Below are 17,315 nucleotides of genomic sequence, written 5' to 3' on the forward strand. Positions count from 1 at the left end.
CGCCGTTGAGTCTTTTTCCTAACTGTCTGCAGAGGTTCCGTAATCCCCTTATCCTCTTCAAGACTGGTTGCATCCTCTTTATTCCGAGTTGCACAGCTCCGGTCTATGAACTCCTCCCCTTTCTTAATTTGGGTCAGGGTAATAATCCTCTCTTCTAAGACCCTAATTCTTTGCTCCAAAAATCTTACCAGCTTACACTTGGGGCAGATGTAGTCCATCTTGTCTTCAGGGAGGAAGGCAATCATATCACACTCACTGCAGATGATGGGATGGGTGTCCTGGAGGTCCATTGAAACTTGTAGGCAGTGCAACTACTAGGGAAATATAATCTACTGAGTCTAATTGCTAGGCCAAGAACCCCAGGCTAAGAGCCACAGGCCAAGCTAGTGTCTCTGGCAAGGAGCAGCCCTTTTTAATCCTACCAGTAATCACCCAGCAATTACCTCACTCAGCACGACAATAGCCTCACCTGGTCAGCAGCAGCAGCAGCAGCAGCAGCAGCAGCAGCACTCCCCAGCAGCTTTCTCCACGTGCTCTCAGTTGTCTGAGCTCTCCTAGTTCTATTAGATTTGTCAGCCATGTTTGATGTGGTTGATCATGAACTGTTAGCTCACTGCCTTGCTGGGATTGGGATACGGTGCACAGCGTTAAGCTGGATACGCTCCTTTCACCTTAACCAGACCCAGAGGGTAGCAGTGGGAGCAGTAAGTTCTCGCACTCCTACAGACTCACTTGCGGAGTCCCTCAGGGTGCAGTCCTCTCCCCAACGTTATTCAACATCTTTATGCGCCCTCAGGCCCAGCTGGTACGTGATTTTGGGCTGAGTTGTCATCAGTTTGCAGATGACACCCAGCTCTATCTCCTCATGGAGATAGAACAGAGAACAAAACCTGTTTAACGGGCTCCTCCCTGGAACCATTTGCCGTATGTTTGAAAGCAGTGATTGAATGGCTTGAGCAGAGCCGCCAGAAACTCAACCCCTCCAAGACGGAGGTCCTGTGGCTGGGAGGTAGGGGGAGGCGTATCAGGAAGCGCAACTACTATTCCTGGCAGGAACGCAACTCACAACCGCGCCCCAGGTCAAGAATTTAGGTGTGACCATTGATGCCATTGATGCCCCCTAACTATGGAGGCCCAGGTCAAGAAGGCATTTTACCATCTTCACCAAGCTCGGCTGCTAACACCCTACCTGTCTCCTGAACACCTGGCCACGGTGATCCATGCGACGGTCACCTCCAGAATAGATTTCTATAACTTGCTCTATGTGGGCCTGCCCTTGTCCGTGACCTGGAGATTCCAGCTTGAACAGAATGCAGCTGCTGGGGTCCTCATTAGAACACCATGGAGGATCCATATCCACCCTGTCCTGAAGCAGCTGCACTGGTTGCCAGTTGTTGTCCGGATCTGGTTTAAGGTTCTGTTTTTAACTTTTAAGGCCTTACGTTTGTTGGGACCCGCATACCTATCACCCTATGCACAAAGAATAGCAAAGTTGTTTAAATACATTTATTTGGAATCACAAAAAGCCTAGGGTGGCATTTAAAACCCTCCAAGATTATAAGAACATAGAGGGCATGGGAGTTCCCAATATAAAGTTGTAGTATCATATGTCTGTATTAGCTTGGATCATAGACTGGATTACAAATCCTAACAGAAGATAATTGATATTTAAGAAGTATGGAGAAGAAGGCTTACATAATCTCTTATGACCTGCAGTCAAAAGCAAGATGAACCTTCTATGAAGGAGCTTAATAAAAAATATGGTTAAGATAGTAAAGGACAGACTGAGCCTGTGCTTATCAATATTGTCTATTTAAATAAATTGCCGCAGGGGTAGTTTATTAAAATATCAAGATTTAATTCTCAGTAATGGCCAGCTTAAAAGCTGGGATCAGCTAAAACAAGAAGGAAAAAGTATCGATTGCTTCAGTTATATGCAAATAACCACAAGGCTGATATCTGAGCTGAAAAATATGGAGAGACTGCCTGGACACATGACTGAATTTGAAACTATAATTATACAGGAGAAGCCTTACATAACAAGGTCAAATTTGTAAGCTTTTGTTAAAATTAGAAAGTGAAAATAAGCAAGTTAAAAATTGTATGATTAAGTGGATGCAGAACTTTGATCACAATATCTTACATGATAAATGGAAACAGTTGTGGGGTAAAAACATAAGGCTTACAAAATGTCAGTTGCTAAGAGGAAATTGGTATAAAATGTTTCATACATGGTATGTAACCCCTAAAGGAATTAGCAGGATGACTAGTCAGTAAGATGGGAAGTATTGAAAATGTTATGACACTATTGGTTCCTTCTATCATATGTGATCTTTGAATGATCAAGTTAAAACATTTTGGATAAAAATGCATAGCTTGATGAGAAAAAATGTTAAAAATTAAGTTTCCTTTATATTCTAGATATATGTTAAGCTTTTCCTCTGATAACCTACCGCTTAACTGCTAGAAGATTTTTCTTCCAAGCTATGACCATGGTAAGACTTTTAATAGCACAGAAACAGAAACACCAAGACCTACCTGAAATAAATATATGGTTGGATAAGATGGGAGAACTTGCTACAATGGCTAAACTGACAACCCTGGTAAGCCAAAGACACCTGGTAGAATTCTATGATTGCTGGAACTATTATTTAAAGTATTTGAATTAGCTGTTCTGATGATTAATAATTCAGATAATTGCCAGGGAGAAGGATATTCTGTTTTATGTAACCAATCTTCTCTTTCTAACTCTGTTTTTTTATATTTCAATAAAACAAAAATATTACCAAAAGAAAGGGGGTGCTTGAGTCAGGCCTATCCTAGACCTCTGGGGAGTCAACAAACATTTGAACATTCCTTTAAATGGTTGATATTTATAGAAGATATCTCCCTCCCCCCATTGTCAAAGAATGCTGGTTTGCTATTCTAGACTTAAAAAACATGGCAGGTTGCATCAGTATGCAGTGATGCTATTTGCTTTGGCCACTGCCCCAAGATTCATCACAAAATTTTTTCAGTGATTGTAGCTTACTTAAACTTTAAGAGTTATTCAACCTAACTTAGACAACTGGTTGCTCATTGGGGGATCAAAGTCACAACTCATACCACATATAGCCTTGACAATAAACACCTTAGAATGGTTGTGGGCTGTCATGAATTTCCATAAGTCTATTGTAGTCCCCAATCGAGATGTAGAATTCATGGGAACGAGACTAAATTCTGTGTCACACAGAGCATAACTCCCAATGGGTATAACTAGGTCAATAAAAAATGGTTGTTGATACTTTCTCACACAAGATTCCAAACTGCTGTGATTTGCCTGTTGGAGGTGGTAAAAGGGGAAAATTCTTATCACAGCATTCACATGTTAAGTTTTTTCCTTAAGAATACTTCCTTGTTTAACCGTTCCTAGGGTCATTGTTTCACTATGACCATTTATGCACTGGGAACTTAAATGCCCCAGCTCCTGTGCAGGAGCACAAATCAGGGGCGGACAACACTCACCAGGCCAAATGCTCCCCCATGTGGGTGGAGGAAGAGGTGGGACAACCTGCCATGACTTAAACTCCAGCCTGCAGCTCGGCATGAAACCTCCAGTGCATAAACGGTCTATATGAAACTTGAATGTTGTCCTTTGGGCTTTATTTAGGTTTTTCTTTGAACCAATAGCCATGTGTCTTCTCTAAGAGTTAACTTCTTTGAAATCATCTTTTTAGTTGGCATCACATCAACTAGGAAGATAAAGTGCACTGTATTTTTCATAACAACAAAGTAGTGTTGCATACAGATCCATTCTTTATTTCTTAGACAAGCATCCTCAGAAGATGGAGTGGTATTGTCTGGATGCTAAGAGGGCTTTGAGTTTTTACTTAGATAGGTCTAAGTCATCTGAAAGACTGACTCCACATTCGATTTCTTTCTGGTAGCCTTCATGAAGATAAAGAGTATTCACATCAGCGTTTCCCAACCAGGGTTATGTGTAACCCCAGAGTTATGTCAGCACCCCAAAGGAATTATGTGGGTTGGGAGGGATTTTAATACACGCACACATATTAAAGTACCTGAGATGGTTTTCACCTCATTTTGGCAGGACAGCTTGCCCCCTCCCAAAATGGCTAATCATGGCCTTGGAGGGAGTGGGAAGGGGAAGGCCCCTAACCATACAAACCTTTGCTGGCTGAGGCTCCTGTATCATGATTGACCTGTTCATGGCAGCTGGAATCCAGCACGGTGAGTCTTCTTAGGGTTGTTTTGGGGTTTTTTGTCTGGGTGGTTGGAGGGGAGAAGAGGACCTACCCTGGCCTCAGGCTCAGCACACTGGATCAGGCCATCAGGCCCCTTCAGGGGTTGGCAGTGGGTGAGAATGGGACCTAACTCCTACCCATCACTGTGGCCTTGCATTCCATTCCCAACAGCAGGCTGAGCAGGCTCCCATTCTCCAGCCGGATTAGTCCTCTTGGGGTTGGATGGGTTATTTTGGTTATGTTTTTTTAAACTCTGGTTGGATGGGTAAGTTGTCCAGAGACAGGGTGGCATGTCTCTTCCAGGAGTGTAGCAGGGAGACATGGTTAGCTGACATTACTTCAGGGTTACCTCAAAGCCTGCAAACATATTGGGGGGTTACTCCACAGTCAAAAGTTTGAAAAAGGCTGTTCTATATCCACCATGAGTGGGTGGGACAGAAGTTGTATATGGTTAGCATATTAGTCCATAAGTATTGCCCCTCCTAGGTGTACTACTATGCTATCATCTAGAGCAGCGATCCTCAACCCCTGGTACTGGGCTGCAAAAGCCTCGGCATTGGGCGGCCGGCGGCCGTGCCTGCCTCTCACCCCCCCGTGCAGCTATAAGCTTTCCGGGCCGCGAACGAAGCGGTTGCCAAAGCGGCCGCTTCGCTTGTGGCCCGGCGAGCTTCTCGCTGCGGGGGGGAAGGCAGGCGTGGCTACCGGCATGCCGGCGGGCACAGGCTTGGAGCTGCTGTGCATGTGCGTTTGCATGGAGCAGCCGCACACGTTTGCGTCCCGGCAGCGCAAACATGCATGCGCAGCGGCGCACAAATGCACATGTGTAGAGCTGCCGCACGTGCGTGTTTGCGCCCCGCTGGGGGTGCAAACACACACATGTGGCAGCTCTGCGCATGCGCTTTTGCGTGGTGCTTCCGCACATGCGCGGAGCCCGGGCCACCCTCTCCCTTCACCCCGGGTCCCCAGCCTTTAAAAAGTTGGGGGCCGCTGATCTAGAGGAATGGCAATCTCTTCAGCCTACACATACCTCCTTTTCAAGATATCTTATTTAAGTCAGCCTCTTGAAGGTCCGTTCACTTCTTCACCAGGCACTATAGAATAGATAGATTAGCCTTGGCTGAAGCAACCATTGGAGGGGAGGGTCCTACTGCATGCGATCTGAGACTAAAAGCTGAGGTCTTCCCCCTCCCTTGGGCACACTGCTTGTCTATGTCCTGGAAGACAGTCCTACTCCAGACCTTTGGAGAATGGAAGATTTATCTCATTTACTATGAATTTTCCTTCTTGGTGGTGGGGCAGTCTTCTCATACCCAAGGGATTCTCTCCCCGCTCCCTTGGAACATGACTCTTAGAATCAGTTCAGTATTATTTTTTCCATTCCTTTATTTTCCTAGTGAAGTTCTTTCTGAGAGAGTGTGCTGATTTATGTTCAGTCATTTGGTTTTAGGTGATTGTTCTTCCTCCTGTCAACCATTAGTTGAATTACTTTTAATATTCCTTCTAATATTTATTCCACCTTGAAACCCTGAAAAACATTACTCCTAACAGGAGATGATTATTTTGATTATTTTCCATTGTCCCGAAACAACTTGAGTGCTCTTTGCATTTTTAATTTCCCTGCAGGAATATTTATCTGGTTGTTCTTTTCAAGTCGTACCCCTTCCTTCTTTCATTTGTTATAGTTCCTTCTGATACACAGTTATCACACCATTTCTTCGAAATATGATAATTTAATCTACTTTCGTTTAATTGCTTATGCCTTCCTTATCTAATAGGGTCCTTGCCTTCCTTTCTTCCCAAATATACTTATCCTATCCCAGCACTCTTAACTGGAAGTGTCCAGGCAGCTTTATTACAAGCTGCCTTGCTACTTCAACAATTGAGTTCTCAGATTTTGCTGGACAGATGCTCTTTTCTGTCTTATGCTCCTGTGAAGATGGAAGCAGCCCCCACCTCCAGTCTCCATGCACGTGTTCTTCCCAAACAATGTCCAGTGCTGCGTGGCAAGCTGCTTTTGGACCTTTGCCATGTGGATCAGTTGTTCAAAGAAACAAAATCCCTCTGCAAGTCCTTTGTAGGAGCCTGAATGGACATCTCTCTATCCATCTTTATTTATTTTATTAACAGCCAACTTGAGTGCTCTTTGCAAACTGCCTCACAGCAGTTTACAACCCTTTCCAGCTGCTGGACCAGCTGCATGAGTCCTGCATAGCCTTCTGCATGCCCAACCACCTGGTGCTCACCACTGCTATCAGGGTGGATCTGTGTGTCCAGCCAGCTGGAATCACTGCTGCTAGCAGGGTGATTCTCAGAGCAGTAGTGCAGGATTGCTCTGTTGCTGTTCCATCTGCGGCTGGCTCAGGTCCATCCAGGGCTTGCCATTGCGATCGATGCTCTGCTGCCTGGGCCACTCCTAGAGAAGTCTACAGCCGTGTTGTATTTCTTGCCCAGCCCCCCCCCCCCCAATCCTGTTGAAGACACTGGCTGAGAGGCACTCCCAGGGACATCTTCCACATGGAGGATTTGCCCAGCCATTATGCCGTGCTGTTTTTTGCTGATAGCTGTCCTGATTTTTTTCCACAACTGCATGGGGAGTCTTTGACCTGCCTCACCCCCCTGTCTTGCCCCAGATTTTTGTACCATATGAGGTAGCCAATGGACAAGATTTCCCACCATTTTTCTTTTAAACTTGTCAAACATTGTCACATGATGTAAACTCCCAATCACCTTCCAATCATCTTTTCACATTTGAGTGCCCTCCTCCTAGCCTGAAATTTTAATTTTTAAAATAATTTACCACAATTGTGTTATAACCTAAACCCATAACAACAAAAAGGGGATTTTAAAAAGTGGGCTGCTTTGCATTCTGGCGGGAGCAGATGATGTTGAATCATTGCGGGAGGGTCTTGGCACAGCAAGGTCAAAGTCGGAGCTGCCCAGACAATGTGATACATTCCACATGATTTTTGATAGTATGTCCACAGAAATCACACTTCTTTGCATCATAAGGAAAAAATCTCATTAGTAGGAATACACGTTATATTTCAATCTTTGTGTAAATTCTCATGCCTCTCAATCATGTAACTTCTTGTGTAATTTCCATCTGCATTTGCTGAAAGATATAGTTCACAATTCACAGCAAGCACAGTATAAAATAAGAGTAGACCTGATCTGGGTAAACCAAGCTAGCACAATTTCATTAAATCTTAAAAGCTAAGCAGGGTTTGCCCTAGTTAGTACTTGGATGGGAGGCCACCAATGAAGTCCAGGGTTGCTCTGCAGAGGTAGGCCATGACAAACCACCTCTGAACATTTCTTGCCTTGGAAACCTTATGGGGTCATCATAAGTCAGAATGGAGTTGAAAAGAAAAAAAGTCTAAGATAGAGAGTGAGAGGTGTTGCATATGGAACTTTCTTGTTCCTTACCCTCATTAACAGGCTTTTGATCTGGGAACAGCAACACTGGAGAGAAATCTTTAGGTCACCCTGGAATATATGAACAAATTCATGGTAAGCAACATATGAATGTGAATGGATAGTTAGAATTGCCACAGTTTGTTTCAGATGCTTCTTTGTTCTGCTTCAGGACACACACTAGATGAAAACAGTTTAATATCTGGACTACATTGGATAAGATTTCTGCACTCTTTCAGAGATAAGTCAATAATAATAAAGGAAGTAATTGTAAAATATGTTTCCCCATCTTACTTTCTCTCTTCAAAAACACTTCAACACTATCAAACATTCTAAAATTACTTTTTATTACTCTAAAATATTTACTGCTACAGTGCTTTTTCAATATTTATAGAAGACAGTCTTTCATCATCACGATTTTTATGAAGCACTGTTGTCCATTGAAACCACATTTGTATCCCCCAAACTAAATCTGAGCACTGTAAATATGTTCTTTGACTTTAAAATGAAAATTTAGTCATTTCTAAATTCAGTCACTACAACAAGGATGGGATTCACAAATGTCTGTGCACCTTGAAACTACGGCTGGTCCAATAAAAGATTTCATTTGACCAGATTTTGTTCCATGACATTATTACTTGAGCTGACTTTTACAGACCCTATTATGGTGTTTCCATGGTTAATAAAAAGAAAGAGAAAATACAGGTGTGTGCATATACCTAGAAGGATCTCATCATTCCTTGCTAAAACTGCCAGCAAAATGAGCCAAACTGTCAAAAGCTCTTTCCTTTGAACAAAGAAAAGTTACAAGTTGAAGCCCTAGCAGTGACCTCCACAGAGGAAGTATGTTTTTTGCTTGTGTATTAATGTGATTCAACTCATTAAAATCTACACATTGGCTTCTCATCAAAGCAGCTATCTGCAAAAAACCCACTTGCTAGCTTCCCTTGAACTGAAGATTAATGCAAAAAAGCAATGCCTAAGATTTTACAGAATACGCAGCACATTTTGGAATTCACACCTCCTAGATTTTTTTTTATCGTAGCGTCTTTGTATTGTGTGTCCCACATCCAGCAAGTGAAACAGAAAGAAATTGTCCGTCCCTGTTCAGTGAAAGTTAGAGCTGCAGGCTCTAATAATTCAGTGGTGTGATTAGGGTATTCAGGTGTTCACAGCAAACAAAAAAGTTAAAGACACTAGTTGCTATATCATAATTTCAGATAAATGACAAATTGCTAGAAATGGTGAAACTGTAAGGTCTCTTACTGTTATATATATATATATATCCATCCATAGCTATATGGTATTTAAATCTGCAGTTGAGAAAAATCTCGCCCACCTGCAGCAATAAAATAAGGGAATAAAATGTCCAGGTCTATTGCTCAAGATTATGCCTGCAATATTAAATATTGTTAGGATTAATTTTTGTGATTCGTGGGCTAGTCCTTTATTCATTTTTATAAAAAATCCTCCATCCTTTCCTGCTTAGGGACTTGCTGGCTACAACAGTTAGGAAGGGAACCAAGGAGGAGATGGGTGAAGACACAGGATGGAAGTCACATTTTCAATCTCTGATTGACGATTTGGCAGTTCAGCTGACTTGTATGGACTAATATATACTTAACATTTGAATGTATGGGAACACAAATAAAATAGGTTACTTAGTGGGGATGAAGAACAGGTGATGAATCTTTGTTTTCACATATCTTATATGGCAGAGCCAAAGAAATTACAAAGCACAAGTTCTCCCCCCATGTGAGAAAAATGTTTATCCTTTGCAAACAACATGTTGTTTATATATAACAGGAGTCCCCAACCTTTTGGAGTCAATGGGCAACTTTGGAATTTTGGCACAGTGTGTAGCATGTATTTTGGCCAGCTTGGTGTAGTGCTTAAGAGCGGCAGCTTCTAATCTGGGAAGCCAGGTTTGATTCCCCATTCCCTCACATGCATCCAGCTGGGTGACCTTGAGCTTGTCACAGCACTGATAGAGCTGTTCATGACTAAGCAGTAATACCAGGGCTCTCTCAACCTCATAGGGTATCTGTTGTGAGGAGAGGAAGGGAAGATCATTGTAAGCCACTTTGAGACTTCTGGTAGAGAAAAGCAGCATATAAAAACCAACTTTTCTTCTAGGTGCAGCCACAAAAATGGCTGCCACCTAATGGTTGCTGCAGGAGTCAGTGTTGGCTACAAAGTAGATCCTGAAGCTTACCTTCAATTACACAGTGAAGATCCTTGTGCTGTGATGACATCTTAAAATTTCTGTGCAGCCAATCAAATCTCCAGTGGTAGATCAGAAGTCTTACTACGCAAAAACCCCACCTGATCCTCCAGTAGTAAATCAGAAGTCTTATTGGGCAAAAACACCACCTGGTCCTGCCTACTTTCTAAACATACTTATTGGTCACCAGGAAAGGTGTTGGTGGGTGCCATTATGTTAACAGGCACCATGTTGGGAACCCCTGGTGCAGAAGATCAATATATGCACAAGAACCCATAGAAAGGAGAACAGTAATGGAGTACTCCAGTCCATTCCTTTCATGCCTGTAAAATAGTTACCAAATTGTTTTAATAAAGAATTTAAGTGGTACACAAGAAGCATTGACAAACATTTCTCTTGAACCTATGAACTAATTTGTTCTGGTCTGAAAACAACACAATAACTTATGACATATCTGCAATTTCTGAATTTTTGTATAGGAATTGTAAAAAACAGTATCAGTTTCAAAACACAGCTACAAATAGGGAGAAAGGATTAAATCTGTGATGATGTTCTCTGGTGTTAGACCTGCAGAAATTAACAGCAGCTGTTCAAAACCCATGAGAGAACTGCCTGGTCAATGGTGATTCTTGGAAAAGGAAAGTAAAACAATTCCAAGTAAGAGGTGAATAACTGACTTTTCTCAGCTCTGTCACATTTAGGGTTCAATTAGATCCCTGGGTAATAAAGTCCAAGAAGTGTGTTCCTGTGGCGCTTGCATCATTGGAGGGGCAAATAATCCTGCAGATCTGAATGAAATCTCTGTGTTGTGTGTGTTCTGTTTGGTGAAGTTTGTTAAAATCCAGTGAACGATTGTCAGAGCAAAACCACATCTGAATCCCTAATGTACAATCAGAGTATTGAAAACATGTTATTAAAATTTCCTTAAAATTAAGGTTTTGTCATTTCTAATTTCAGTCACTATAATTCATGTTTTAAAAGTAGTAATAAGATGCTGTTTTCAAGTAAAAATTTCAGTAAGCGTAATTAAATGTACACTTCTTGTAGTGCTGGTATTTGTTTGTAGAGGGCGCCAGCCAACTTTCCAGATCTTCCATGCACTTTAGACAGAGTACTGAACCTGGAGATGTTTCAACTCGGCAAGACTTCAATCCCACAAGTAGTTTTTTTGAATGGAAAGATAAAACAGAGAAGCAATTACTAATGTTTAAATATTTTAACACTTAAGGAACTACTAGTGTCAATAATAATATAGAGATTTACTGCTGTGAATATGTTGGTTCCTAACTAGAGCTGTATTCTGGTAACTGTGGAAGATGAGATTCATAATGTGTTAAAAATTGAGATGACAGTTAATGAAATTCTGGACTTGCTAAATCAACAGTAAACTTCCCTAAATTGCAGTTATTCTACCTGGGACTGTACACAAATGTATTATAAGCTTTGAGAATACTATAGAGTAAAGGTTTTTTCTAGCAGGAATCTGATCTAAGCAACATTAAAATAGAAACTGCCAGCAATGATTTTTGATGGATTGCAACCTGTGTATACTGACTGCTTTTTTTCTTATAGGTTTCACGAGTTACTCTTCTGTTGGAGAAAGCAAATTATTTATGAAACAAACACATATGTAGATTGGAATTCTGGTTGGATCTTGACTCACAAATTAGCCAGTTGCATGAAGAAGCACATGTCTGCATCTAAAATTGCATTTATGTTGGCATTCAATGCTTCTCTGCAAGCAATTTACAACCTATTTACTATAACGTGATCATCTAAGTCAGTAGAATTCCACCAGTGTTGGTAGTCAGAAAAGACTCCATCTTCTCACTATATATAAATCAGTTAGTTCTGCAGGTTTCTAATCAGTGTACATACAACAATAATGAAAAACGCTACTCAATGTTGATCAGCTTTGAAAATCCATTGTTAATTAACAGCATTCCATTCTTATCTAGTTTTCAACATTTCAATTGAAATAAATGACATAAAATACATTGTTAAACTCCTTCATCAGTCATTGTAGAAAAATAGAAGTGTGTGGGACATTTTTAGTACAAAATTTCGGTGAAGCTTCCCCACAGAAAGCACTGGAAGCTTCGGGTTTTTAAGCATATGTTACAAAAATGAGATTCCATAAACTTTACATAGGATGCTTCATAACTAATAACTAAGACAATTCAAGAGGCATCTTAATCTTTGTGCTCTACTCACAAAGTTATAGCTTATACATGCACGTGTCAAGGTGACACGGTTTACTTTTCTGTGCCAAAGGGCAAAAAAAGTTTTACAGGTTCTTCAAATCCTGTATTCACCTGACAAGCTTTTAAACATTTGAAAGAGTTTGAAATCTAGCCATGATGGATTATCAAAAGACGACCCCCCAACACACGAGCAACGAACTGATTGCCTCAAAGAAGGCAATTCTTTTTTTCTTTTGTTGTTTGCTTTCTCCTGCATTCTTGTTTAGCAGAGTAGGCTGACACAGCCTTGTTGGAATTCCCCATCATTCTTATTTTACTTTTCTAACCTGTTCTTCTTCCCCACTCTTTTATAAGGCTGCTTCTGATATATTTTAGTGCACTACTATGATATTTGAGATATCTCCCACAGCCAACAACTCTATGATTGCTGTGAAGGTGGGGAGGAAATAGCTTCCAACCCAAAAGCATTTCTCCTCAGCCATCATGTCAAGAAGTATTTAAGACAAACAACATATAATTCTCCTTACACTCTCAACTCTTCACCACAATGTGGTCTGAGACTATAGCTTTCTCAATCCCTACTAGGTCTAGCATGGAAGTCTTAGATGTACACCAACCTTCAGGGCTACAGTCTGCACATAACAAAGTGCAACAATTGTTGACATGATCACAGACAAGCTGTATTAGCATGTTACATATTCCAATACTGTGACATCATACAGGGGGCATCCTATTAATCATTGACATTATCTATTGGTATTAATTTGTTTCAATAGTAGAAATGAATTTAAGTACCAGTTCTATATCGTCTTGATAAAATGTGTGAACCAGGGTGGGTTATGCATTCACAATTTTTAATCATCAGATCACTGACGCTCTTAAATCTCCTCTTTTTAAAATGCATGTTTTGTCATTTTTTGCCTACCATAGTAGATCAAAGTTATGGACTTTGCACTTGAGAGAGCTTTCCTCAAATGGGAGAGTACTTCATCCATTGTTCTTGGAGCTCATTGGTAGGCTATGGTCAACAGCCATGTCACTTGACAAACACATGCTGCTGGCAGAGCCTCATGGGGAGTCATGGTTTTCCGTTCAGCCATTGGTGTAAAACAGCTCAGGGGAGGAGACAGAAAGCACAGTTTATATACGCCAGAAACAGCGTCCCTGGAAGCAGCTTACAGGAAAGAATCGTAGCATGACAAGTTTACAATACTGCGAGGAAACAACGCAGAAAATGCCATGAAAGGTGAGTCTAATGCATAATCAAAAATACTCTGATGGCTTTTCTGTGGCAAAACCACCGCCACATGCAGAATCAAAAAATGAAACATCTTTTTTGCAGACTTTGAGAGTTTTTCTGTGGTGCATAACCGACCCTGGTATGCAAAGACACAGACAGATACAGTATTTGGAGAAGTGCCAAAGTAGCAAACACCACATGGAAGTCCTTGCTCTGTAAAAGTGATCATGAAATATTTCCCAAAATTTAGGAAATATGGGTTTTAGCTCTTTTCTATCTGGATCAATTGAGCAACATCTCAGTTTAGAAATGAGCATAGCATCTAGGAGCTGCAAGCTAAAGATATACAATTTTAATTCCATTAAGAATTAAATAACTGGAAACTATTCAGCGACAAAAAAAAATCAGCACACTGATGTGAAATTCACATGAAAGATCTATCACAGTGCAAAACTTTTACCTGCCTGCTAAATTTCTCCTGAGTTAGTTAATTTAGAGCATTGTTTTATATATTTGCATATAAAAATAATTTAAATTGTTTCAATGAATCTTTTATTTCTGTGCTGGGCAGACAACAACACACAATTAAGGCTGTCATTCTATGTTTACATTTGAGGGAAACATCTTGCTTAGCTGGAATGGGCTTTTGCACTAAGACTTATGGCAACAGATTTTTATTTATTCACTTGGCTTTGTTCTGCCAACCTCACACTGTCTGAATAGTAATTCATTCTAGACATGGATTGTTAGCAGATTCATTAGGTCTAGTTCATGATTAATGCTTTCAATTTGGGCAGGACTACCTTTATTCTACTGGAAGCTAAAATAACACAGTGTTGGCCTCCCTTGAGGGCTCTTGGGTATCCTTAACAAAAGTCACCTAGTTTGTTCCTAATATTCATTACTTCAGAAAATAAGTTAGAAAATTGGTGAATACAAAATTTCTCTACCAGTATATTTCAATGATCCCAGCTTCTGTGTTAATATGGCAAGTTAGTGCAATGCACTATTACAGCATCAACAGACATAATCAATAGGCGATGTTTCATTATAGCACTATGCAGAAGTAATTAAGCAACACAGAATGATGTTAGATGGCTCAACAAAAGCGTGCAGCAGTAGCAATGTGTGAATGATGTTTAAATTATTATTATTATTAATAATATAATATATGGCATATTACAGAAGAGATCTTCCTTACCCGATACATAAAAAGAATAGTTCTCTTTTAATACACTTACAAAATGACATTTGAAGCAGTCCTCTGCACATGTTAAAGGAAAATGTAATGACAGGTGTATGTGATATATGTCTTATAGGTATGATCCCCTAAAGCATTGCTGTCTGGCCCTGATTAGATGTATGGCACTGGGAAAACAGTTTCATTGCTAATTGCTACAGTTTTGCACATATTTTATGAGATAATTTCATAGGGCCATGAAAATTGATTGAAAGAAATACAGTGGGTGCTACTCTGATACTATCAGTACATTATACATGTTGCATACTAGTTTGCGATGGGAATGCTAGATTGGTTCTTGACAGTTTTTCTTATCAGTAAACAACAGTTTGTGTTTGTCCATTAAATTAATATATAAACTGAGATTGTCTTTATAAAGAATCAGTTATTTTATTCAGGGCCATTCACTGCTCTTTGGTAACTTGATGGAGGGACTGGAAATTTGTAATGGTAACATCAGGCAAATGTACATGATCACTGAAGATACCATGGGATAAAAAGAAACATCATAAAGATGTATGAATATTTTCTGAAGTGCCTCAAAGGCTGGTCCGAGCAATAAAGGTGCAATTCGTAGCATGTATACGGCTTAACATTCTTTACAGAGCAAACTTCCTTGGATAAATGACACATTTCCCCAGTAAATGGTTCAGCCTCAAATATATACACTGGTGGCAGAATGAATAGGAAGCTGTACAGATATTGCCCACTGGCAGTTACCATTGGGTAAATGTGACATTGGAAAGCACTTAAGGCACTACTCATTTTAAGTAAAGATGGCAGAATGAGACAAGTTATGCTCACTGACATCACAGAAGCAACATGTGTGCAAGGATGACATGCTGGTATCTCCTGAGAGATGCCGACCTATAGATTACTGGAGGGTGCAGATCTTTGGGGGAATACGTATGAAGTACCTATTATAATTAATTCCATTGAAGAACTTCAGCTTAAATTCAATTTTTCCCTCTCAACTAGAACATCAGTTGACCTATGTATAACATTCAAAGAATCTCATGGCTTATATTGGTTATAGATATCAAACTACACAGTTTTCTAAAACAAACAATGGTTTTGAAAACCAAAATTGTTTCCCAAGGTATTGCACTTAAAGAATAATAGCCCATCACAAACGTCTTTTATGGACAATGCCATACAAGACTAGAATCTTTCACAAGTTCTAACTTTACTGTCCAGATAACCATGCATGGTTTTACCATACCATAATACAAAGGACAGGATCATTTTGTAAACAGTTTCACAGTTTATCAGGAATCATGTTTCAATTGCTCTGTCCTTTCTCCCCAGGCTTATGGCTTTTTAGAGTCAGCGAAATCATCGCTTAAAAAAAAAGTGAGGTACTCTAAATAGCTGCGAGCCTGGTACCATGAGAAGAATGGCATGCATTAATCGGTCAGGATGCCAAACAAACTCTAATAAATTTCTGGTATGAGAATAGAAATGCCTTCTCAAAGGTAGGTTTTCTTTTTTGCATCCCATTTCCTAGAATTATATGACTAAACCTACATTAGTTACACACATATGTACATTATTTAGAAGTCCTTTACTACAGTACCTTTGTACATGCTGGATTCATTACTAAACTGAAAGAGAAATTATATAAGGCATATGTACAACATCACACTGAATTGCAGATCTTCCTGCTTGCCTTGAGTTTTAAAGCTGCAATGCCCATTTACTGCAGGCATCTCATTCAGTTTATGAAACTGTTTTCAAATATATAAAAAACAAGTTAAAGCTCAGGACATGAGTGAACAATACTTACAGTTGTTCCATTGTTTTTTGGCCCAGGTTAATAAGTGTTTGTCCTATACTTTGAAAAACAAAAAGCCAAACAAACCTACAACCTACATATGAGAATACTGATGTCTCCAGTTAAAAAATAGGACAGTTATAAGAGATTACATTGAAAAATAAGGGATATTGCAGCTTTAATCCAAATCCAAATCTTTGCTTATCTTATGGGCAGGAAATTTCACACCTTAAATGTTTCTCCTCTTTTAAAGAGAGATTTATGGATCTCTTACTGATCATAGGTTTTAAACTTTGGATTCATTCTCTAAGTTGGCTACATCTCCATTCCTTTCTGTTTGTTCTTCAGGATTCTTGGCCTCCTCTTCAGTATCTGTTTCAGCATGCTGGTCTAACTGGCTGGACACAGACCAAGTTAGTGGTAATTCTGCTCTACTGGCCATCTCTGCCAGTTCTTTGGCACTATAGGATGGTGTGTTGGTTTCATATGTTTCATGAAAGTTATTGTAATCAACTTCATAAAATCCATCCTCTAGTGTGAGAACAGGGGTAAACCGATAACCCCACAGGATCTCACTTGTAACGTAAGAACTTCGAGCTTGGCATGTCATTCCTGTGAAGAAAGAAAGAAAATTAGAAGCATTGAAAGCGCCTAATGATGTTTCATATCATTACTGATTATAAATAGGTATGGTTGACAGGCACACTGTCCTAAACAAGTAAAAATATTGCTATATCAAACACCTTTCACTGTGCAAATATTAACACTCAGTATGCAATTTAGCAGGCCAACTGGGTTTTATCCTTCCCTTTTTGTGTTTTAACGATATCTCAGAACTCTACTAACTGCATTTTATTCCTCAGTGCATTTCAATTGGAACATTTGAGGACAATTTGTTAACATTTTGATTTATTACAGTATTAGTGTCATTAATTAATTTGGACAATAACCCAATACTTCTGAAATGACAAATGT

The 17,315-nt window shown here is 40.0% G+C and overlaps 1 protein-coding gene across 4 annotated transcripts in view; it reads right to left on the bottom strand.

Moving 5' to 3' along the window:
* Positions 1-9,832: 9,832 nt before the first annotated feature.
* The window catches only part of KCNJ6 (potassium inwardly rectifying channel subfamily J member 6), a 135,050-nt gene continuing 127,567 nt past the window's right edge, over positions 9,833-17,315 (bottom strand). For 2 of the 4 annotated variants that reach the window (XM_077342685.1, XM_077342686.1), the window contains exon 3: positions 9,837-16,952. In XM_077342685.1, the coding sequence (XP_077198800.1) occupies positions 16,627-16,952 (326 nt within the window). In that variant the 3' untranslated portion in view covers positions 9,837-16,626. Of the gene's footprint in view, positions 16,953-17,315 lie in introns of all 4 variants that reach the window. The other 2 variants (XM_077342687.1, XR_013231941.1) reach the window with 2 other exon arrangements.

The sequence above is a fragment of the Paroedura picta genome, chromosome 6 (assembly GCF_049243985.1).
Source record: "Paroedura picta isolate Pp20150507F chromosome 6, Ppicta_v3.0, whole genome shotgun sequence".
NCBI lineage: Eukaryota > Metazoa > Chordata > Lepidosauria > Squamata > Gekkonidae > Paroedura > Paroedura picta.